The sequence below is a fragment of the Aulonocara stuartgranti genome (assembly GCF_965226115.1).
Source record: "Aulonocara stuartgranti genome assembly, chromosome: 16".
Lineage (NCBI taxonomy): Eukaryota > Metazoa > Chordata > Actinopteri > Cichliformes > Cichlidae > Aulonocara > Aulonocara stuartgranti.
The window spans coordinates 14,505,497-14,528,591 of record NC_138952.1 but is presented as its reverse complement, the minus strand read 5'-3'; the positions used below and the strand labels follow the sequence as shown (position 1 = coordinate 14,528,591).

Sequence of the window (23,095 nt, the reverse complement as noted above, 5' to 3'; positions counted from 1 at the left end):
TCAGTTGGCTGCAGTCAGATTAATGCATCCAAGTGCTTTAAAAATGGTATAAAATTGTATTTTTCTTTTCTTTTTGAGCGCAGTTTAAATCGGCTCATGCATTTTCTGCAATATTAAAATTGACAAACAAGCGGAGACACACACACACACACACAGCTTTGGATGTTGCTCTGCTCATATCTGTAACGCTTTCTTTCAGATAAAGCTTGCATACTGCATTTACCTAAATGTATCTGTCTACACTTGTATTTTTATTGATGATTGTCCTTTACTTTGTTCATTATTCTTACTTGAACCTGTTATGTTCTGCTGCAGTGTTAATTCTTGATCTCTCCTACAGACTGCACAGAGGAAGATCCGGGAGATCATTCAGCAGGTCAAACAGCAGGAACAGAAGCACCAGCAGGGCGCCGCTGTGTCACCGCACCACTCCAAGTGACCAGCCGGGTGGCTCCAGTGGGCACCAGCCAATGAATGTAGCCCTCCCAAATGAACAGAGACCTATCCAGACTAAGGCCAAGGCCAAGGGGGACATGCAGGGCTGACCAGCAGCACCGGGATCAAAACCAAAGAACTTCGCTAGGGGGGACACAAGTGAGAGCCAAAGGCTGAGGGCATTGTGTGCACTGCCAGCCCTGTGAGAGCAGATAGATTGGGAGAAATCGTACTGAAGCTTAAAAAAAAAAAAATTAATAAAGAAACAAAAAGACCAAAAAAAAAAACCTACAAGAAAGGCGGAAATGGCAGAAAATTTGGGAACTGTTGTCTTCACGGTTTAAAAAAAACTAGTTTGTCTCCCTGCATAACGTTATCTCTTTAGTTGGACTAACATAGGCCTAAAAAAAGAAAAGGAGAAAATGCAACTCTATTTTAACACGAGCGTGTACGAGGCATTGTGATTGATATTTTGGGTTAGAGCGAGAGCCAGCGACAGCGGACTCCTTCTCTCACGCGTGTTTGAGATATTTAGATTGTGAGATCAAATATCCTTAGCAGTATTAATGCAGTAGAAACGTGTATGGATACACACTGAGAGCATGCTCTGTTATTTTATTCATCAAAATGACAGTAGAGCTTGGTGTTAGTATTTTGCTTGTACCTGAGATTGATTGACTGAGTAATCGATTGATTGACAGCCTCCCCTTGTTTGTTCCCATTTTTAGGCCACTGAAATTTGAAAAGAAAACCCCTATAAGTAAATAAGGTGAATGGTTCTGAGTCTTTGTAACAAGCCTGTGTGTGTGCCAACGCAAAAGATAACGTCCCTTTCAAATATATCTCACCATTCATACTAAGCTTTTTTTTTTCTTTCTCTCTTTTCTTCTAATTTCTGCTTCACTTCTCATCACTCTCTCTCATCAGACACCATGTCTTTTCTTTTGTTTTTGTTTGGGTTTTTTCTTCTTTTTTTTTTTTTTTTTTTAAATGGGATAAAAAAATTTCCGTAGCTTTTTGATAACCTTGAACTGACTGCCACTTTTGCTCAAGAGAGGTTAAATGCAACTGAGGGATTTTTCTTTTTTTCTTTCTTTTTTTTGTAATCAGTAAAATTCTGTCATGCTGTGCAGTAGACGTCGTCTGTGTTCACGCTCGTCGTCTCCTCTTTAATCAGAGCAAAAACTGACGTCTTAACGAGCGGTGCGCGTTCGCCCGTTAACCGGTCTTCTTCGGACGCGCGCCGCCACACGCTTGGCCTTATGAGGACGTCGCAAGGGCCAGCACAGAATGTGAGCTGAGGGCTCGGTAAAGGAGGGGGACAGGGTTCGGGGCAGGGTTGGGAGGGTTAGGGGGAGGGAGGGTGCAGACCTCTGGTGTGTGGGGTGGCAGCGAGGTTGGATTTTAGGGAGGCGCTGTATGACCTGTGGTACACGACCAGCCGCAGCCGCGTTTGGCTTTAACCCTCTCTTGTCAGGGAGCTTTCTAAAAATGGCATGACAGCTGTGAATGTACAAAATGCAGCCTTTTTAGAAAAAAATACAGATATCACCCCTGCCGTGTCCAGCAGGCCAGGCCAAACGGCACACGACACAGATTGTCATCCTCTTGCTCTCTGTTCTTTTCACTTTTTTAAAAAAGATTTTTATTAAAAATTTTTATTTTGGCGAGTTGGCCGCCTGCTCTGCGGGCACGCTGGACACGCAGGTCCTGGTGTCCCTTTGTGCTTTACTTTGAAGAACATAGAAGCTTGTTGCCTTATTTTGTCACCTTTCATACATCACCCATCAGCTTCATCTTCCAGACGCAAGGTTATTGCCAATACGCACAGCTTCCTCCGTGTGTGTGTGTGCGCGTGCGTGCGTGCGTGTGTGTGTATATATATATAAAAAGAGAGAGTAATATTTATGAATCTATTTTTTCCTATTTTGTCATGAGAGCTATTGATAAGAAACAAAAAGAAGACAAAGTCCTTTTCTTTTTTTCCTCAGTGGGACACTGCCATATTATTTTGAAGGGAAGTGTTTATTTTCTTGAAAAAAACTAAAACAAAAACTAGACTATGAATAATAATATAATGAATAAAAACCTGAAAAAATAGGAAAGCAGTAAAAGTGAACCACCGCGTTAACTTGTGGTCGGGATGTGAACAGTGCGCATGTCAGTATTGTGATCTACCTCAGGCTTCAGGGTACCTCAGTCCAATCTTTCATTTCTCCCTTTTTCCACATTTTTGTATGCCTTGTTAACTAATCATTTTGAGCGTTTTTAATTTTCTTTTTTAATGAAATAAAAAAAGATAAAAGATCTACAGTAATCTCTACTCTCTTCAGGTCCAGCCGACTAGTGAAACTTTGTAAAAGAAAAAATCAACTAAAATAACCGTAGTCAACGTTGTCGGACTGTTTGCCTGGACGCCATACAACCTCTTAATGATACAAAAGAATTTCCAAGTCAGTTTTTTTTGTTTTGTTTGCTAGAAAGGAATGAAGAGCAGGATCTAAGGGGTACATACCTGCCCGATGTGGTTCTGAATGTGGATGTTGTGTACTGATTTCACCTTCAAAGAAATTAAAGAGAACGAAAAAAAAAGAAAAATCAGTTGATAGAAACAGAAACTAACCGACTGTACCTCTTGTTTTTGTTTTTTTTGTTTGTTTTTCCCAACCGTACCTCCAGGTTTTTTGAGACTTTTAACAACAAACCACGACGTTTATTCACTTGTGGAAAAAAATAACATAAAAAAATTAATTACTTTTGTTTTGTTTTTTTTATAACAACCCAATTTTACCAGCTCTATTTGATAACAGCATCCTCTGGGGTTGATTTGATGAAAACACAAAGCTGCAAAAATACACTGACAGGACTCTTGAACGTGGTGTGAAGCCCTAGTCTTCTGTGTAGAATGTAGAACAACTCTAGTCGTTGAAATGTCACTGTGTACGACAGGATAACTGTATATCTGTAAACATGTACAATAGTCGCACATTAATGCATCGTTTTCTGTCTCTCTATAACACCTACAAGTCTGCGCCTGCATTGTGAGAAATGGTGGGAGAAGTTTAGAGCGTCACAGGCTCCCTCAAGCTGACCTCTAAATGGTTTTCTCATCGATCTACCGGTTATTACATTTATTTTTTTTTGTGCTGTACATTTCAGAATTACCTCTGAATCCAAGGCTGACTTAGTTACAGTTACTAAAACCAGTGTAGGGTAAAGGAATATAATAAATAAATGATGTAGTAAAAGTTAGTTTGTTTTTGGCACTATTTTAGGGATTTTTTTTTTTTTTTTCCATCAGATGAGGATCCTTTTTTTTTTTTTTGTCCCAGTGAACACAGATTAGCAAAATAAAACATAAAGGTCTATCAAACTCACACAATGCCTGGGGCTGCTTCAGCACGCCTCCACCACAGCCGGTACAGTACCTCATACTGATGATGTTAGCTCGCCAGACCTGATTCAATTACCCTGACCTTACCCACACGAATGCAGTACAGTGCTTCTGTTGGAGCGCTTGACTCCTGCGGTGGGCTGCTTCACTTTAGTAGGGCATGTCTGTTCGCAGTAGCACTGGAAAATTGAATCTTGTCACTTACGGTTTGTCTGACTGGCAGGAGTAGGGTTTTTTCCCCTCTTTTTTTTTTTTCCTAGAGCAGATTTGAAGTTCTTTTCTCGCATTGCAGAGGACTCCTCAGGCCTCCGCCTCTCTTGTGTTTTTGGCTCTTTACTAGAAGAGCAGGTTTCCCCTCAGCCACAATCTGAGGCAAAACCTGCAAACATCATAGTAACTTTCTTTTTTTACTTCCAAGGATTTTGGCGTTTCTAGGTTCAGTAGGGTGTTGCTAGGCATTAATTTCAGTATCAGAAAAAACACACTCGCATCACTAAGGACTCACAGTGCTGTTAGTCATATCGCACAGCGGTTGAATAACTTAGGCTTTATTTCGTTTTCTGTTGATCTGGTTTTCTTGTCAGTTACACTGATTAAATGTAGTCTGGAGCAGTAGCTGGGATTCTTTATTATCCAGTCATGTTAGATCACTACTTGCTGTTAAATTGTGTCCTAGCTAGGATTTTAAACAGATTTTAAGATTGGGATGGGGGAGGTGGGGGGATAAGAAAAAGAAAATGCAAAGTAGATATGAGTGGGCAGAGTAACCAGGTCTGAAAATAAAAGTGCTGGTAAAAGTTGTTCTGCCTATGGGACTGAATATTCAACACCATCCAAATTAACAAAAACAAGTATGGATCAGGTGATGAAGGATCAAGTCTGGTCAGATGTGCAGAACCACAGCAGTGGTTTTTTTTTTTTGTTTTGTTTTTTTGTCGTCCTAACTTGTGAACTGAGAAAAATGCAAAGACTTGCATGAGACTATTGCAGGCGATCCAGTATGTACTACACGTCATATAGCACTATACTTCAATTTGTGGTTTTACATCGATCCGACTCTTAACTGCTCTTCACCATTTGGGAGATTCCTTTTGTTTCCTCAGTAGGTCACAAACCCTCACGTCCTACATTTCCCACAGGCCAAAAGGTCCCAAAAACACCTCAAGGTAATTGGTGACTGTGCACTGGACAGACATATGATCCAATGTTACTACATCTCGTGGATCCGTGCCTTTCTGGTAACAGCCATGCTGTTGTTTTGAGTTGTGAGTGAACTGTATTGCTGAGCAACCTGGATCTGAGCAATAAAGAATATTTGAAAGAAAACTTTTCACGTTTTATTATTTCAAAGGTTTTGTACCTCTCTAATAAAGGTGCTTTCAACACTTACAATCTGACACACCAAAAGTCAGTCACACTGAAAAAAAGCCCGATGTAAGTAAAACCATTAAAAAAAAATCCCTTCATCCACCGAGTGCACTGGAGCTTCTCCTCAGTGGTTCTGTTTCATCTTGCACCGTGCACAAGATCACCAAGTATTAAATTTGAAACCCATACATTAAAACAAAATATACAAATCAGAAGAAAGACATTTTACTGCTAAACCAACAAAAAGACTGCAAAGAAGGATTTTTTTCTAGCAGGATTAAAGCTTCCAGTCACCCAAATTAACTGCACATCGGTTTTCAGACAATACCAGAGAACACCTTAACACGTTAAACACGTCCCATATAACAAGCCATTTAATCCGGTCACGCTTCTTTTCCAGAGGTCAAATTCTGGCCTCTAAATGACCCCCCCCCCCAAAAAAAGAAAGATTAACACTGAAACTGCAAGAAGCGATTGTCAAAACAATAAAAAAAAAACATAACATACTCGTATAAACCAAAAAGAAAAATCATAAAAGCCCCACAAAACCATCAAACATTTACACCATCTCTTTCTGGTGCTCATGGAGGTAGAAGTGTGAGTTCAAAACTCCACAACAGGCACTTTGAACACTTGCTTTCTGAACATGAGTGCAAGAGCAAAATTTCCTTAAAATGCCCCCCGCCCCTTCGTGTCACCACTGTACATTCCTACATCTATAAACATTTACTGCTGTGCCAACATGTGGCACGGAAATATCTGGTACGACATAATTCTCCTCAAATACTCCCACTGTGATTTGTCCAGGTGGCTCTGCAACAGTAAAGCACTTTACACGTGTGTGTGTGTGTGTTTCATTCGCTCTCGAGGGCAGAAGGCATCAGTATGTTAACAAACAAACTCAGTCCCAGGATGGATCACTGGACCTTCTTATCGAGTCCATTCTGTGACTGGATGCCAAGTTTGAGTCGCTTCTGACTGAAGCGGCGGATGAGGGCACCAGGCAGCAGAGCCATGCAGGCGATGGCCAGCAGCTGCAGGAGCCGCTCCCAGGAGAACAAGTCATCCAGCGATGACACCTCGGATAGCATGACGCCTGTCTGGACGCAGATGAAGTTGTATGGCAGGAGGCCTGAAGAAGCAGACAATAGAGCAAGAACAAATTGTGCTGAAACACGATGGGTAACTTAATTTGCAATGACAGATGCAGCGTTGTGTTGTTGTTGCTTAACCCTGTAAGGCCCAAGAACCCATAATCCTAACCCTATGCTATCACATGAAAACTGTGTTTTTCCCCCCCTTTAAAAAACAGTTACTTGTTTTTACTCTATTACAACTCATGTGGTTATACCGGAGTGTTGGCATATGCCACCATATAAATTCTTAGTGTGCATATCTATGTAGAAACCAGGCTTAAGTCTGTGCTGTGAAGAGGAGTTTAATTAGGTTTTATGCAAGCTGTAGGAGGCCTGGCACGAGCTGGTAAATAACAACATCACAATCAATCCGATTTTTATTTCGAACATATAAGTAATAATTTTGTTAATACCCTTAAAAACAAACAAATGCATTTATCAAAATTAGTAAGGAAAAAACAATGTTTTCATGTGTGTGATGGGCGCTGGATACTAAGAGCCCACATGTGGCCGACACTGTTGCCAACATTTATACCTGTTCTGTTCCTTTTCTATTAACGATATGATTAACTTTCAACCTGAAAGTCAAAGTCAAAGAGGTTGTTGCTCTCTGTGCAAGTTTAATGACCATGACCAGATCAAAGATGCCTGCAACTCGTTTAAAGACGAGGAAATCAGTCAGTTTAAGTCAGATATGGTTATGATTTTTTATAGGCACAGAATTATCTAAATCTAGAGGCGTATTAATAGATATAGCAGAGTTTTCCAGGAAGCGATAATTCAAAAAGTTAAAGCTAATAAGCTTGGTTTTAGCCTGTCAATAGTGACTGACTATTTTAAAAGCTGAAGCTGATCGTCATCCAGTATTTTGTTTTCAATGTGGAGTGCTAGACGTACCTCACTTAGTGTCACCAAGCAGAAAATCTGTGTGTGCTTACCAATGAAGACTGAGCAGAAAAAGAAGGTGATGGGGATGTTTACAATTGGGGCAGACATATTCAGAAACCAGTTGGGAGTCATGGGAAAGAACCTCAGGAAGAGCAGGAAGAAGAACAAACAGTCCTGGTTTTCCTCCACCTGGAAGACAAGGAGAACAGATCAGAGGGGCTGGAGATATTTACAGAGGCAGGCGGCAGGTGTGTGTCATTGTTCTCGTCCCCTGTTCACATCAACTAGTCACGCGCAAGTTAACTCATCAGCAAAACTATACCAAGAGTCATCTTTTCAAAGCGTTACAGTCAAGTAGTCCTTTTGGTGAATAATAATGCAAATCCAAATCTGGCATAACTCTCAGTATACTCGGATATTTGCCAAACACCCACCAGCTACGAAGAAGCTCATCTTGTCAGTACATATACGTCCGTTAAAGGCCCAGCAGGCCTACCTTATTTTGCCTGTGCGCATGGGTTATCTCTCTCTCCTGTCCTTGGCACCGCCCTCTGCAGCTGACTCCACTCAGCACCAGGGAGTACTTTAGGTCAGGGAGAGCCACTGCTGTGTCAGCATGTGAGCTGTGCATAGGAGCGTGTTTGATCAGTTCTCTTCAACTTATTCTTTTTGTGACCCACACAGCAAAGCCATGTCTCAGGTTTTACTGCATTTGATCTCTTTCGGTTTAATTATTAAAACTTAAGAGAAAAAAAAAATTGACTTGATTGATTAAATAGAAGAAAATACATAACATTAAACATGTTAACAACACAAAAGCCATATTAAACGCAGACTACTTTAGGCCCGGAAGTAGGATTCGTCACGTCATCACTTAACAATCGGATAGATGTAGGCTGCCGGGGGATTCCCATGATGCATTGAGTTTTTCCTTTCCAGTCACCTTTCTCACTCACTATTTATTAATAGACCTCTCTGCATTGAATCATATCTGTTATTAACCTCTGTCTCTCTTCCACAGCATGTCTTTTATCCTGTCTTCCTTCTCTCACCCCAACCGGTCACAGCAGATGGCCGCCCCTCCCTGAGCCTGGTTCTGCCGGAGGTTTCTTCCTGTTAAAAGGGAGTTTTTCCTTCCCACTGTTGCCAAAGTGCTTGCTCATAGGGGGTCATATGATTGTTGGGTTTTTCTCTGTATCTATGAAGCGCCTTGAGGCGACTTTTGTTGTGATTTGGCGCTATATAAATAAAATTGAATTGAATTAATGTGCAGCTGTCAGAAAGAAACAAAAACAACAACAACAACAACACAAACTCGTGAATTCACAAGATTAATGACTTCCTGCCAGCATTGTCCTGTTGTCTTTTTTTTTTTTCTTTGAGCCAGCAGTATTGCCTTCAGTGGTTACATATTTCATATTCTTTACAGATCTCCATCACCTGCTCTATCACCAGGTGTCTCTGACTGGAGTAGGTGGGACTCAATCTATTTTATGAGCAAGAAGAGTGATGTAGCAAACACCCCCTTTCACATAAGCACACATACAGCCTGAAGTAGAAAGGCCTTCCTAACAAAGAAAGCTGACATTGTGGTAGCTGTTCTCTCTGAAATTTTAGGTTATGGCTGGCTCTGTGTCAAACTTTCTCCTGGGCTTCGTGTGGGAACACAACAATGTCGCTTCTACATATTTGACAGCAGAGTCTGAAATTACACCTGTCAACCATTTCTTCCTTTTCAAGAACAAGAAGTCACTGATTTATCAGATTCTATTTGTAAAAATGAGTATACTGGATTTCTTAAAGTGATAATATGATATGGCCAATGTCTTCTTGTAGGAAGTATTATTGTTAATAATAGCTTGACAGGTAAAACCTTTGATTTTTGTAAATAAGATAAAGCGTAGCCCTCTTTACTGTTTATTTACAGCACACACAGCCAAATTAACAGTTGATCTCTGAGAAAACAACTTAATTTTAGTCCACCGGTATTTCAAAAACTTACTATCTTTGTTTCCTTCAGCGTGTTTTGTTTGTGTGACAGCCCAGTCATACCTTTCTCTGCAATGTGGAGACTTTATCTGGGAAGAGGTTCACAATGTAGTGTTTTCCAAAGAATTGGGAGAGGAGGAAGCACATTGTAGAGCCCACAGTTGTGAGCACACAGGCAAGCAGCAGTCCTTGATAGGGTCCAAATATAGCTCCCGCAAGAATGTTCTACACAATGACAAATGGAGACCAAAAGCCCGCGTTAATAGGCATCATCTGACACACAGCTCTGTGGCGTCTCTACATGCGAAAGGAGAGAAATACTTTGTGATCTAACACTGGTGTGAAGCCAGTATTTTGGCAGTTCTGCCCACTCAGATTGTCATTTGCATTATCTGAATATTCTTTTATCCTCCGCATTTATTTAAACAAGAGACACAAGCTGCATACCGCATGCTGCCCAAGTGCCTTTTGAATTTTCCTTCATCTTGCATGCAAATGTAATCTTTTCACACCTACAAGATGTGACACTTTTGGCATATTTTAGCCCATGTGTTCTCGTAATGTATTTAAACATACAAAATGCTTCATTAAAAGGATTTTACATGTGTTTTTAAGACAACCAGCACAAGAAATCTACCAGTTTTGTGCTCATCACAATGCTTGCCTTATCATCCTGGATCTATCTGTACACAGGACATTACCTTACCAGGAATGAGGATCCAGGAATAGCAAAGGACTGCTTGTAGAGATAAGCACTGCAGAAGAGGAGCAGGACATATCCAGTGTGCTCTGTCTTGTAGAACTGCAAGAGTTCAGCGAGTTCCCGGAGCTCCTCCAAGTCTGAAGGGAACTTTAACCTGTGAGAACATTCACATTTAAGTTAGTCATTTCTGTCAGGCCAGTTTCATGTTCACAGAAAGACCGGCAGCACAGAAAAAATATCATTGTGATCAAAAATGTTTTAACTTAAAGTTATTTTTAGATTTAAATACCCAAAAGAGTAACCCATGTGATTGCTGATGGGACTACAAACATGGTTCTATACCTATACCTAAATCTGCTAAAATCTGCTAAAACTGATACCAAAACAGTCTTTTTACATCACTTAAAAAACTAAGCTATTTTTTAAAGAAACTGCAATTTTTTCTAACTACCATTTGTTTTACTATTGACAAATCTCACTTCAATCCAAGATAAGTACAAAGAATGAAGTGAGTTTCTTTGAAAAGTTCATTCTTTGTGAGACAGAGTCAAACAGTTAGCATCACACTGTTGCTGCAGATTTTGTCAGCTGCACATTTATGGATGCAAATATCCCATCCCACCACATCCCAGAGGTGCTCTATTAGATTGAGATCTGGTGACTGTGGAGGCCATTTGAGTGCAATGACCTAATTTTCATGTTGAAGAAACCAGATTTAGTGTATCTGACACAGTGCATTATTCTTCTGGAAGAAGACAATGGACACACTGCTGCTATAAAGGAAAGAACCTGGTCAACAATGACACTCAGGTAGGCTGTGGTGATAAACAATGGTCAGCTGGTACAAAAGTACCCAGAGGGTGCTGAAAAATCTGCTTTGAATTCCAGCATCAGTTTCCTTTTCCTATGTAATCTTCTGCCCTGTAGCCCATCTGATTCAGGGCTTGATGTGCTGTGAAAACAAGCCATGTTCACCCAGAGAACTGCCACTCACACCGTGTGATTGGCTGATTATACATTTGTGTTAACAAGCAGTCAAAAAGTGTACCTAATGAGCAAAAGTATTATTTTAGGCTAATGAATGATATGAGGATCCCATTACACCTCTTTCTATGAAGTATCTGAATGACACAAACACCGGAAGGAGGTTTCCTCACTCAAAAATGGGACCTCGCTTGAAAACTTGAATGCTCTGCATGTAATTTAGAGTCCTGGCTTGGTGCAACTTTTATATGGGAAAAATCGTGACTTGGTTTGGGATGACACAGCTTTGAGCGTGTTCTTTTTCATTCATTACCAAAACTACACTTCAGTGGGAAAAAAAGGTTGAGCCTAGATAAACGCAAAATAATGCAGGAAGAGCTGGACACTGTTAATCTACTGTATTAAAACCAAATTACATTTCTACAGTAAACAACAACACAGCACTTGTCAATTATGACCTGATGACAACCCTCACAAGTTAAAACAGAAGCAAAAACTGGACTTGCTGTTTTAACTTTAGCTTTTCCAAAAGAGGCTTCAGTTAGAGTTAGTTAGTTTTTAGAGTCACTGCTTTTTGAAGGGGGGTTAAAAGCCTGCACATACGCTGCCTGTGCCTTATGAGCTGCATGCTAACATTAGCTTACTAGTGACCCAGCAGGGTCCAATTTAAATAAAGCTAAATTATGCACAGCATATAACAAAGCCCCAAACTATGGGTTACCAGCCAGCGGCTAAATATACCAGTCACCTGCTGGGTTCTTCTTCGTCTAAGGAGTCGCCGGGCTGCTGCTGTTGCTCCTCGGACACATGTCCAGCCTCGGCGCTCCGGACAGAACGCTTTCTTGGTCCCGCGGGGAGGTACAAGGACAGGGAATATAGATACAAGCTGGCTGCGGCGACAACCGTAATTAGTCCTACGAGTGAACGCATGTTCCCCTGAGTTTGATAGCCAGAAAAAAGCTTCACGTCCCGGTTGCTGTCAGCGAGAATAGCAACGGCAAGAAGCGGCAACCAACCGCCGCAGTGACGTCACATCCCCATGTCAATAGAACAGTTAAAATATTCAAATTACTAACCCACTAGCACCCACAAGTATATCTTATAATTTAATAGTCAGATTAAAGTACATATGAATAATATAAAAGGCGGGGAAAAAATAATTATTTATATTCTCTGCTTCCGATAGGGGGCGATAAGCGCGAGTGTTTGCCGCAGAAGAAGAGCGTTTGTTTACACGGAGGGGGAGGAAGTGTGACAAAGGTGATGAAGGATTGCTAACTGGATTAAAGTCAAGTTTCAAAGTTCAGTCTGCACTGCAAAAAAGAGAGTGCGACAACTCCAAGTATTCCTTCGACACCATGGCTCAGTACACTCGCGTTTCGGGATCCGTGGGCTTGATTACTCTCCAAAGTCCTCCCGTTAATGCACTCAGGTGAGCCGATTTAATGAACTTGGTCTGCACAACTTCTTATACTGCATTTTTCTATTTTTTAGCGTGTCTCGTAATGCGAATTCACATGTGCCTGATTGATTTTATATACAGTAGAGCTGTAGCTGCAACAGCAATTTGCAGCTTACACAAGAACAAGTAGAAAAGTAGAAAGTAGAAATCACGAAAGAGAGCTTTGTGCACCAGAAGATAGTAACTCAGGTGTTTTACCAGAGGGTGGCGTCAGAGAGAGTGATCCTCTGATTGCTGTTGTAAATGGCTTGAACCATAATCTGTCAAACATGAGTGATATCAAGTCTTTCTGTGCCAAAGTTGAAGTGACTGTTATGTCCTTTATTTATCCAGTAAAAAGACTTATCATACTTAATGTTTTTTTAAATAAATCTGGCCAAGAGGGAAGTAGAAAATTAAAACAAATACCATATTAGTTGTATAAAGATATTTTAATTTGCCATAAAGAAGTGGATTGCTTATAATGTAGAGCGCAGAGTCGCTACTTGCAAAACAGGTCCTTTGTTTATTTTATATACACCCCTTCATAAACCCTGGTGTCTACAGCCTGTTTACAAATAGACACAAAGGTTTTGTAGTTGGTACTTTTTATAGACGGCTGTCTCATCATGCAGATTATTCCTAAACTGGCAGCTGCCATTCTTCTGCATATAGAGTCAGTAGGTTTTCATACCTTTAAGTACATTTTAGTGATCGGTTAATCTCATTCACGGCATTTACTTCAGGGTGATTTATTACCACCGCTGCTTTAGGAACAGCTTGAGGCTTAATACATTACAACAGAGAACTGTGATTAATTAACAGCTCACTAAAAACTCACCCAACCACAGTGTGATCTACTGGACCCTGGAACCTTTACTGGACCTCACAAGTTTACTTTAAGTCACTTAAGCTGTAGCAATAAATGAATCTATTTACTCCTTAGTTATGCTATCGTTGCCCTGTTTTATAGACATCTTCTCATCTTGTTTTTTTTTTTTTTTTTTTAATTCTATTCTGATGTGTACCTTAACGGGAAATCGACTGTATGATGCATTTTATTAGCTTCGTAAGATAAAATTATCAAAAAATAAAGTACATAGATGTTAATTATCAAAGTTTATACTGCTGTGCCTGTATTTGTTACATGCTTTTATTTTAAATTTGTGAAGAAGGGCTACAGCAGAACAGTTTACTGTTAAGTTTCAAATTTCACAAAGGGTGGAAAAAAAGGCCAAATAAAGTCGTGACTTTTTCCTCATGCAGTGCAGCGGTGAGGCAAGGCATTGTGGACTTGATGCAGAGAGCACTCAGTGAGCCAGAAGTGAAGTCTGTGGTCATCTGTGGCCAGAATGGGATATTCTGTGGGGGTATGCACATTTATTTTTTTATTTTTTATTTTATAATGTAAGTGTCTCTGTCTGCCCATCTTCTTTCACTTATCCTATTGAAATTATTTTTTAAAGTATATTTTAAAAACATGCTCCATGACAGATTGGATCAAGTTGATCCCACTTTGTTCTTCTGGTGTTTTCCCTTCAATTTGAGTTCCCTTCAGAGTGGGCACCTCGAGTCCCTAAAAAGGGAACAAAGTAAAAAAAAAAAAAAAGGCCTGTATTTATATAGCGCTTTTCTAGTCCCTAAGGACCCCAAAGCGCTTTACATATCCAGTCATCCACACATTCACGCACACATTCACACACTGGTGATGGTAAGCTACATTGTAGCCACAGCCACCCTGGGGCGCACTGACAGAGGCGCCCCAGGGTGGCTGTGTCAGTGAAGTTCACAAGCAACCAAACATATTAGTGATACTCTAACAAAATAAACACATTTTCAGTAGGTTTTTTTTTTGCCCTTTTTATTAATTTAATGTTAATATTCCATCATTAAAAGGTGATTTGTTGCATACACATAATGCAGTAAACAATACAATACATGGCATTTGCAGGTGTAAACACAAAAGCAAAACCAGAAGTAAATAATTTCACATAGAAATAATCCTAAACTGTACATTTTTCAACTATTTGTGTCATTATGTCCACCATCATTTAACTTGGAGCTTATTTGCTTAACCGTTGTGTTTCATTCTATAAAATATGAAAAATAGAGAAACGTGTTTTTTTCTCAACTAGAACCCAAATATGTCTGTCAGACAAGGTTGAGAAAAGTAGAAAAGAGCTACACAAAATAATGAATTGCTGATCTGCATATCATGACCTTTCTTTCTCCAAGTTTCTGATCATTTTGTCGATTTGAATTTATGCAACAGGAGCAGACATCAAGGAGTTTGGGGGACAGATGTCTGGGCCTCCCCTGATACCGATGATCCATGCCATCGAGGCTGCTTCCAAGCCCGTGGTGGCAGCTATAGAGGGGATCGCTTTAGGTGGAGGCCTTGAGTTGGCACTTGGCTGTCATTATCGGATCGCACACTCTAAAGTTAGTTCATGCTTCAGATCTCTGTCCCTGTCAGCCAGTGTCTCTTTAATGTCAGCGATGTAACGCATCGATGTCTGTCAGTATCTGGCATGTTGTGAAGCTTTTGCATAATAATGTTTTTTTTTTTTTTTTTTAAATAAATTTGCAAATGACTAGAAAAAGAGTGAGTTTGTCTGTCAGACTTGAAAAGGTTCTTATCTGTCCAGAATACATTTGATATTTATGTCACTCACAGAAGCCAGGCAGAATAACACATATCATATTCAAAGAATATTTCCAGAAACATTTTTCTCTAATGTCTAAACCTCCACAGTTCAGTACGTCCCGTTTATCAAATTTTGTGCCTTTATGTCTTTTCAGGCCAGAGTGGGACTTCCAGAGGTGACTCTGGGGCTGCTGCCTGGTGCAGGGGGAAGCCAACGTTTGCCGAGGCTCATCGGTGTCCCGGCTGCCTTGGACCTCATCACCACAGGTAGCAGAAAGAAGTTAACACTGTCTGACTTTGATTAATAAAGTTTCCTAAACTTGGCGACTCCCAGCAACTTTTGGTTTCTGAAGAAGAGCACGCCCTAAAACGTTTGATAATAAAGCACCCAGACGTGTCACTGTATGCAGTCCTGCTAAAAACTAATGAGAAACTATTCAGTAGCTTGTAGAACCGCCTATAGAGGCAATAGTTTGACTTTATAGCCTCTCACATCATGTGTTTACAACATTGCTTCATTTCATTGAGGTTTGCTGGCATTTGAGTATACAGAGCTCTCTTAAGGTCTCAACACAGCATATTAGTCACTGGGCCTACAGCAAGTGTTGTAGATTTGCTGTTGTGGTTGGGCTCATCGTCCAGTTCAATGACCCAATTTTGGCCGAGCTTTAGCTCACGGACAGAGAGCCTCATATCTGACTCTAGAATACTTTGGTATACAGAGTCTGAATGATCAGCCCTTCACCACAGTGGTTAACTGTTGTTGTGAGGTGTTTGTGCTGATGCTGTGTTTTGTTTTCTGTGCATTATGACCAAACATCTCCACTTTGTCTTGTTTGTCCAAATCACATTGTTCCAAAAGTCTTATGTTTTGTTCAGATGCAATTCTGCAAATAGAGCTGTGCTGCCTCTGGAGAGAAGAGGCTTTCTCCTGGAAACCAAACAAGTCATATTTGTTCAGTGTGTCTCTGATTGTACAACCATGACTTTAATATTTAACGAACAAACTAAGGCCTAAGATGTTGCTCTTAAGTTGGTTTATTTTATTTTTTATTTTTTGCCGTTTCTCTGATTGTTGCACGCTGTGACCTTGAGGTGAATTTGTTTGGATGTTGGCAGTCTACCAAAGCTCCTGCTTTCATAGAAATGCTCACACTTGCTAATGATCATTTATTTAACTGTATTTGATTAGCAGCACCTGTCTGCTGCTTACCCCTGTAATTCCTATGGAAACAGCAAGGGTTTTTTTTTTTTTCTTTTTTCACATGTGACTGAAAATAAAATCAAAATAAACCAGGAGACAGTTTACATTGATGACCAGCAGAGGTCAGCGTGAATTAACGTTTTACTATGTGATGCTGCAGGAGCGATTCACTGCCCTGTTCAGAATGTCTGAAATGTTCCTCACAAACTATAATTCTTCATCTTTTGATTTTTTTTAAAAGTCTATTTTACTCTATTATGCTATTTAGTTTTGTGAGACGTTGCCTTTATTTAACTAAAACAGGAGATGATGTGGTTTTAAGCTAAGCGTCTAAATGCCAAGGTCACCTGAAACGGTCATCATTAATTCATATTATGTTCATCGTATCATTCATATGGAGCCTTGACGACACTCATGTCTCCCACAGGTCGCCACGTGACTGCCGCGGAGGCACTGAAATTCGGATTAGTGGACCAGATTACTGATCACAACACTGTGAATGTAGCTGTGAAGTTTGCCCAGCGAGTCGCAGGTGAGATGTGGATGAAGGGAAAAAAAGAAGCAAATGGTACTCACTGGCTTATTATACTCTCTCTCTTCACTGGTTTAAAAATTGATTCTGTGGAAGCAGGGAAGAAATTCCACCTAGAGCAGTTATTTTAGGCGAGTCTGACATCAAGAAGCGCTGATATGTAGGTTGTGGAAGTAAAAGGAAGGAGAAAATGCAGCAGCCAGATCCTTCACCACAGAAGCCATAAATGTTTCATGGATCTGTCAGATGTGCTCTGATGTCTTCACTGCTTTTGCTGTATTATTCAGAAGGGCGAAAAGGGACAAACTTTCCTAGAATATTCATAACGGGCCCTCACCAGTCATTTTGGAGGATGAGGATTTCCCCCACACGTGCGTACCAGCCTCATTTACTCGCTGAATGGGCTGCGAAGTGTGCCACATCCCTGTAGTTTAGGATGATTTATCATTCAGTGGAAAGAGCGGCCCATTCATATTTGCTAGATGGTGATAAATAGTGACAGAAAGCATTGGTAGACTCAGCCTGAATGAAAAAGTATGACAAAATTTTTCAGTCATCTAGTTTACTTTTTGGAAAAAAGCCTCAATTTTTACCAGTCTTTGCGCTAAGCTAAGCAACCTCATATTAGGCATACAGACACAAGTACTATGAAACCTTTCATCCAACACTCAGCAAGAAAGTGGAGAGGCATATCAGAATGTCCTATTCCCTTTATTCATTTGAGCATTTATGAGTGCTATATTCCCTCTAGTACTGCAGAATAATGCACACACCACCTACTCTGCTGTGTGGTTCGGTGAGGGGAAGGTACATTTTGTTTAGTCCTGCCTCGGCATAGCCCTGCGAGAGCTTATGTTTCTTCTCCACGAAAGGAACGTGAGATGATGTTTTCATGACTACCCTGTAGGGTGCGTGCTAGATTTTTTTTTTTTTTTGATTTATTTATTTTTATTCCAGAGATGTCATCTTCATCTCTGGTGAGATTTCTTGGCAGTGACGGCTCATTTCGAAGGCATTTATGTTGGCAGCAATCTCACTACATCTGCACAAAACGTCAACAGTTAAGTCTTTAGGTTTGATTTACAATCAAAAGATGATTACAGTCTTGTGCTTTTTTTTTTTTAAAAAACGTTTTTTTTACACAAATGTTTTTTGTTTTTTCCCTCCGCAGTCTACTGCCAAGTTGACTTTGAGTGGGTGAGGAAGTGAGTGTTGTTGGTAAAGCCGAGGCTTAGAGTGAGTCAGACGGAGAAGCCAACGGCGTACAAGATGGGAGATTTGAGGAGATCGGGCCGAATCTGTGGAGGTTTTTAACAGATATTCCAGTCTTTTAGGTTGATTAGCAGGGGTGTTAAGTAGGGACGAGAAATGTGCAATTAACTTTACAAACCGAGCGTGACTGTTTGTGACATCGAGACGCGCAGCTGACGACACCCACGGAGTACAATCAGTCTGTGCACACAGTGTGTGGGTACATATTTATCCAAAGAGCAGTTGCACTTAAACTGATGCACGTGTGGCCTCGCAGATGTACACACACACTCACACACACACACACACTCACAACACACACCATATACACGCAAGCTCGCGAGTCGAGGCTGGTGACGAGATTAACTTTTTTACCCCAGCGGTTGCAACATCTGTCCCGCTACATCTGTGAGGACGGCCAGGATTCCCAACCGCTGCGCAACAAATCCACAGCTCGACCATTTACAGATTAAGCGCTTCAATAATACTCTCCTAAATTACACAGGAATCGCATTGCACTGACACACAATACTTCACAGACATTTATTGTAGACAGAATGTGCATTAAACTGGTTTAAAATGACCCTCATAAGTCATTCCACACTTACAGTATGTTGTTTTAGGCAAAATACCTCCTTACTAAGTGGATACTCATAATCAAATATGGCCACTGTCCCTTTAAGCTTTGCCATGGTGACCCAGTTTCTGGCCCAGACCCATGGCTGAGTGTAATTCAGTGGAGCTGTGAAGGAGACAGGAACGGGAATTAAGATTTTTAACAAGGTTTTAGCCGAGTGGTCATCTTCTTCACAGTCATTGTTCCTCAGGCTTGAACACATCAGATGGGAAATCTTACGTTCGAAAGTTTTAGTATCTTTATATTAAATCTTTTCATGTAATTTGGCGCGTGGGGGGAGAAATGATGTTGCTCAAAGGATTGCGAATTCAGTTTATCCCCCCCTCTCTTCTTTGCTCTCACAGTTGGAAATTTACCTGCTATTTTGTCTGTTTTGCTTTTCATTCTGTTTCAGATCTGCGTTATTCAAGGTGAATGGTAACAGTAAACTGGCAAGGTCCCTCCCATTATCTGGGAATGGTCTGTCAAATCCCTCTGCACGTATAAGCTACCGGGCTATCTAGTGATTGAGTGGATGAGTGTGCCTGAAAAACCAATTACACCTGGACTGTGTGTGCTGAGAGCTGGTTGACAAATTTGAGAAGGTGGAAAAGAGTGGTACCTCTGGAAGATGGGAGGCACTTTTCGGTTTGAAAAGTTGAATTGTGCAGAGGCATCTGCACAGAAATCAGAAATGTAATTGCAGACTACAGGTTTAGCTGTCAGAAGTGTGACGAAGCTGAAAGCAGGCGATCATTCGGCTGGGGTCACATCGTCCTTTTTTTCTTTCTTTCTCTTTTTTTTTTCCCCCCTGCAGATCAGCCGCTGGATGCACGTCGTATAAGCACATATCCGTGTCTGTGCCCCTCTGATGTGGCTGTTCTGTTTGAGGAAGTGATGCAGAGGGTGCGCCGGACTGCCCGTGGAGCCATAGCACCAATTGCGTGTGTCCAGGCGGTGCGCGCAGCGGCCACCCTGCCCTACAATCAGGGAATGGAGCGGGAGAGAGAGCTGATGGCTACTCTCTTCACCTCTGGCCAGGCCCGCGCTCTGCAGTACTTTTTCTTTGCTCAGAGAGCCGTCGGCAGGTGGAGCATGCCCAGTGGAGCCCGCTGGGATACGAGCAAGCCCAGGCCTGTACATAAAGCAGCTGTGATTGGTAAGGGCTTTTGTGGCTTTTAATTTCTACTTGTCCCAAGCTTTTCATTTATCACAAGCACGTTGACTCATCTCACTATCCGAGTGGCATCTCTACATCCAGGTTGCCTATGGAAACTAAGCCCTTGTTTACACTTCAGCTGAGTTTTAATGGATGTCTCTTCCCTGCCGCGAGGCTTGGATGTATGACAATCTGGATATGTGAAGCTCAGCAGCTTGTGTATTAAAATTGCAGGCTTTGGAAAAACGCTATGCTGCCAATGTAAAACTATTTACAGTCTAGCATTGCACAAAATGTTCCGTGTATATATTTATATCCTGTAATTTAACAGAAATGTCTCTGGCATTTGCATGGCTGTTGGTTCCGATATTTCCCCCCCCCCCTATAGTCAGCGTGATTTTTGGTTTTGTTTTGTTTTTTTGTCGTTTCAGGTCTTGGCACCATGGGAAGAGGCATAACTGTTGCCCTTGCACAGGCAGGGTTCTCCGTGGTAGCTGTGGAGACTCAAGAGAAGCAGCTGATGGAGGCAAAGCAGGCAATATCAGGCATGTTGGAGCGAGGGGCTAAGAGACGTGGGGTCGCTCCTGCTCTAGACAAGATCAATTACGGCCGTAACATCCAGTCGGTAGCAGATGTCGACCTTGTCATCGAAGCTGTGTTTGAGGACATGGCTCTGAAAAAGAAGGTCTTTCAGCAGCTGTCCGCTGTTTGTAAACCTAGCACGTTCCTGTGCTCAAACACCTCTGGATTAGATATCGACCAGCTGGCCTGTCAAACCCGCAACCCAGAGCTTGTGGTTGGGATGCACTTTTTTGCTCCAGCCCACGTCATGAAGCTGCTGGAGGTGGTTTATGGGCCAAAATCCTCTCCTCTTGCTGTGGCAACTGCCATGCAACTGGGAAAGAAAATTGGGAAAGTCAGTGTGGCGGTTGGAAATTGTCGGGGTTTTGTGGGGAACCGCATGCTGAAGCCGTATTTGGAACAAGCCCTCTTCTTGTTGGAAGAGGGAGCCACACCTGAGTTTGTGGATCAAGTGCTGGAGGAGTTTGGGTTTGCCATGGGTGTGTTCAGAATGTCTGACCTCTCTGGGCTTGATGTGGGCTGGAAAGTGAGGATGGCTGATGGCTTGGCAATGCCCGACCCAACAACGGGACAGCCAACGAGGCTCCGACAAGGTCGTAGGTACAGCCCCCTGGGAGACCTGCTCTGCGAGCAGGGACGGTTTGGTCAGAAAACAGGCAGAGGGTGGTATCAGTATGATAAACCTGGCAGTCAGGTGGCTAAGCCTGACCCTTGGTTGCACAGCTTCCTTGATGAGTATCGAGCCCGGCACGCTTTGGTGGCACACCGCATAGACCACCAGGAGGTGCTGGAGCGCTGCCTCTATTCCATGATCAATGAGGGCTTCCGCATCCTGGAGGACGGAATAGCCGCAGGGCCTGAAGACATCGACGTCATTTACGTGTTTGGCTACAGCTGGCCTAGACACCACGGAGGCCCCATGTTTTACGCTGCCACAGTTGGCCTAAACAAAGTCCTTGAGAGGCTCGAGCACTACTACCAGGCTCACCCTGATGTGCCCAGCCTGCAGCCCTGCCACTTGCTCAGGAAGCTGGTGGCCAGCGGCAGCCCACCAATCCAAAAGTGGAGGGAAGTGATTAAGAAAGTCCGCAGCCAGCTGTAAACAACATTTCAACTTTAATGTGTTAATGCACTTCTGAGTTTACAAGCTGATTAAATGTTGACTTGCATAATCAAATAATAAGAAGCACCTGTAAAACTAAATGCATTTACCTTCAACCAAAAAAGGACCTCCTGTCTTTGCCAACCGCATTTGTTTTTTATCGTGACAGGAAAATTGCTCACCTCATAGATGAATATGTTCAACATGAAATACTAATAAAAACAGTGTCTATTGTGTATTAGTAGCAGTAATAAAGATTGATACAATAGATTGATCCAAAAAATTAATCTTCAGGAGTAGAATGGCACGCGCTTTAAGGAAAATTAACCATAATTTGGAAAAATAAACTGAAAGAAAAGTGGGACGGGAGTAGATGAACAGCACAGTACTGGGGATATTTGCAGGAAGCAAGTCATCTTAGTGTACGTGAAATGTCAGCTGATAAGAATAACAGAAGGAAGAAATTATACATCTTCAGCAGAGATGGATGACTGCGGGGAGGAGGGACCTCCTGTGGCGTTCAGCAAAGCACTTAGTCATTCTGTCTCTGGTGGACCAGACCACTGTGGAGAGGCTGGGCAGTGTTGTCTGTAGATAGACAGACAGATACTTTATTGTCCCCATGGGGGAAGTATGACTTGGACACTGCAAAGCCAGACCCCTCAACAAATATGGGCACTCGGCACCAACAGATACAGATTTAAAAGCCCAAAGGATAAGAACATCACTCAGACTGGATTTGAACTGCAGCCTCGTTTTATTTTGATCTTACTGACAGTTTGTACAGTTTGACTGTATTATCATTTCTTATATTTTGTCTACTTTATTCACACACGGAGGTGGACACAATACTAGGAGTGGCCACAGTGAAAAACAGACCTGACCAGGCTTTGAAGCCAGCGAATGTATTGCAGCAGATGAAGCTCTACAGAGGAAATAAAACTAATAATTGTGAATAAAATGTCTTTACTTAAGTTTGTGCTTTTAAAATTGTTTACCAAAAACATATATGGCACATAATATGCTAACGTTTGAATGTAAATTAACTTTTTGCTTTTCCTGGTTGTCACTAATGATACTGCACAGTATAATCTGACTCTTCCAATAAAGACTTTATACAATCAGGTGTTGATCTGTTGTGATTTATACAAAAAAATGAATGATTGGTCCTCATCAAAATGATGCAATATCTAAAATCTAAAGTTTATTTAGTCAAATAATGAATCATTAAGGAAAGTGTGATCGGTATAAGCTGAATATATATATTTCAATTAAATTAAACATTTTACATTATATTTATATATGTAACATGTAATCAGATTACTTCAAGCAGGCATTTTGGGGCTTGAATATGTTTAAGTGTAGCGTTGTGCACCGCTTTTATTTGGCTTCTTCACGGGGTTCCACGTCACTTGTCCACAGGGTCTCCTTGGGTCTGTGTTTTCTGCTGACTCAGCCGAAGCGATGACACAGGAGAGCCGGGGGAGACGCGCAACTCTAAATTGCGTTTATAGAAATCAATGGCTCACTCTCAAGTAAATCCCATCCCACGTCCAGCAATGAACAGATGTTCGGGTTGCCACCTAGCGGTAAAAACACTCCACGCTGAGCAGCTGGCTTGTGTTGATGTATTGCTCCATATTCTTTCTTTCTTTCTTTCTGTA

The 23,095-nt window shown here is 41.5% G+C and overlaps 3 protein-coding genes across 9 annotated transcripts in view; 2 read left to right on the top strand and 1 right to left on the bottom strand.

Annotated features, from left to right (window-relative positions):
- Nucleotides 1-5,155, top strand: part of igf2bp2a (insulin-like growth factor 2 mRNA binding protein 2a) — a 64,329-nt gene extending 59,174 nt beyond the window's left edge. For all 7 annotated transcript variants that reach the window (XM_082509434.1, XM_082509433.1, XM_082509436.1 and 4 more), the window contains one exon: nt 341-5,155. In XM_082509434.1, the coding sequence (XP_082365560.1) occupies nt 341-439 (99 nt within the window). In that variant the 3' untranslated portion in view covers nt 440-5,155. The remainder of the gene's footprint in view (nt 1-340) is intronic.
- tmem41aa (transmembrane protein 41aa) lies at nt 3,566-12,086 on the bottom strand. The gene is made up of 5 exons (XM_082509442.1): nt 11,646-12,086; nt 9,917-10,067; nt 9,274-9,435; nt 7,272-7,410; nt 3,566-6,329 (listed from the first exon to the last, which is right to left on the bottom strand). The coding sequence occupies exons 1-5, from the start codon at nt 11,825-11,827 to the stop codon at nt 6,115-6,117; spliced, it is 849 nt and encodes a 282-aa protein (XP_082365568.1). The 5' UTR covers nt 11,828-12,086; the 3' UTR covers nt 3,566-6,114.
- Nucleotides 12,087-12,152: 66 nt separating this feature from the next.
- ehhadh (enoyl-CoA, hydratase/3-hydroxyacyl CoA dehydrogenase) lies at nt 12,153-22,555 on the top strand. The gene is made up of 7 exons (XM_082509432.1): nt 12,153-12,329; nt 13,605-13,708; nt 14,611-14,780; nt 15,141-15,252; nt 16,617-16,721; nt 19,406-19,747; nt 20,179-22,555. The coding sequence occupies exons 1-7, from the start codon at nt 12,256-12,258 to the stop codon at nt 21,429-21,431; spliced, it is 2,160 nt and encodes a 719-aa protein (XP_082365558.1). The 5' UTR covers nt 12,153-12,255; the 3' UTR covers nt 21,432-22,555.
- The last annotated feature ends 540 nt before the right edge of the window (nt 22,556-23,095 follow it).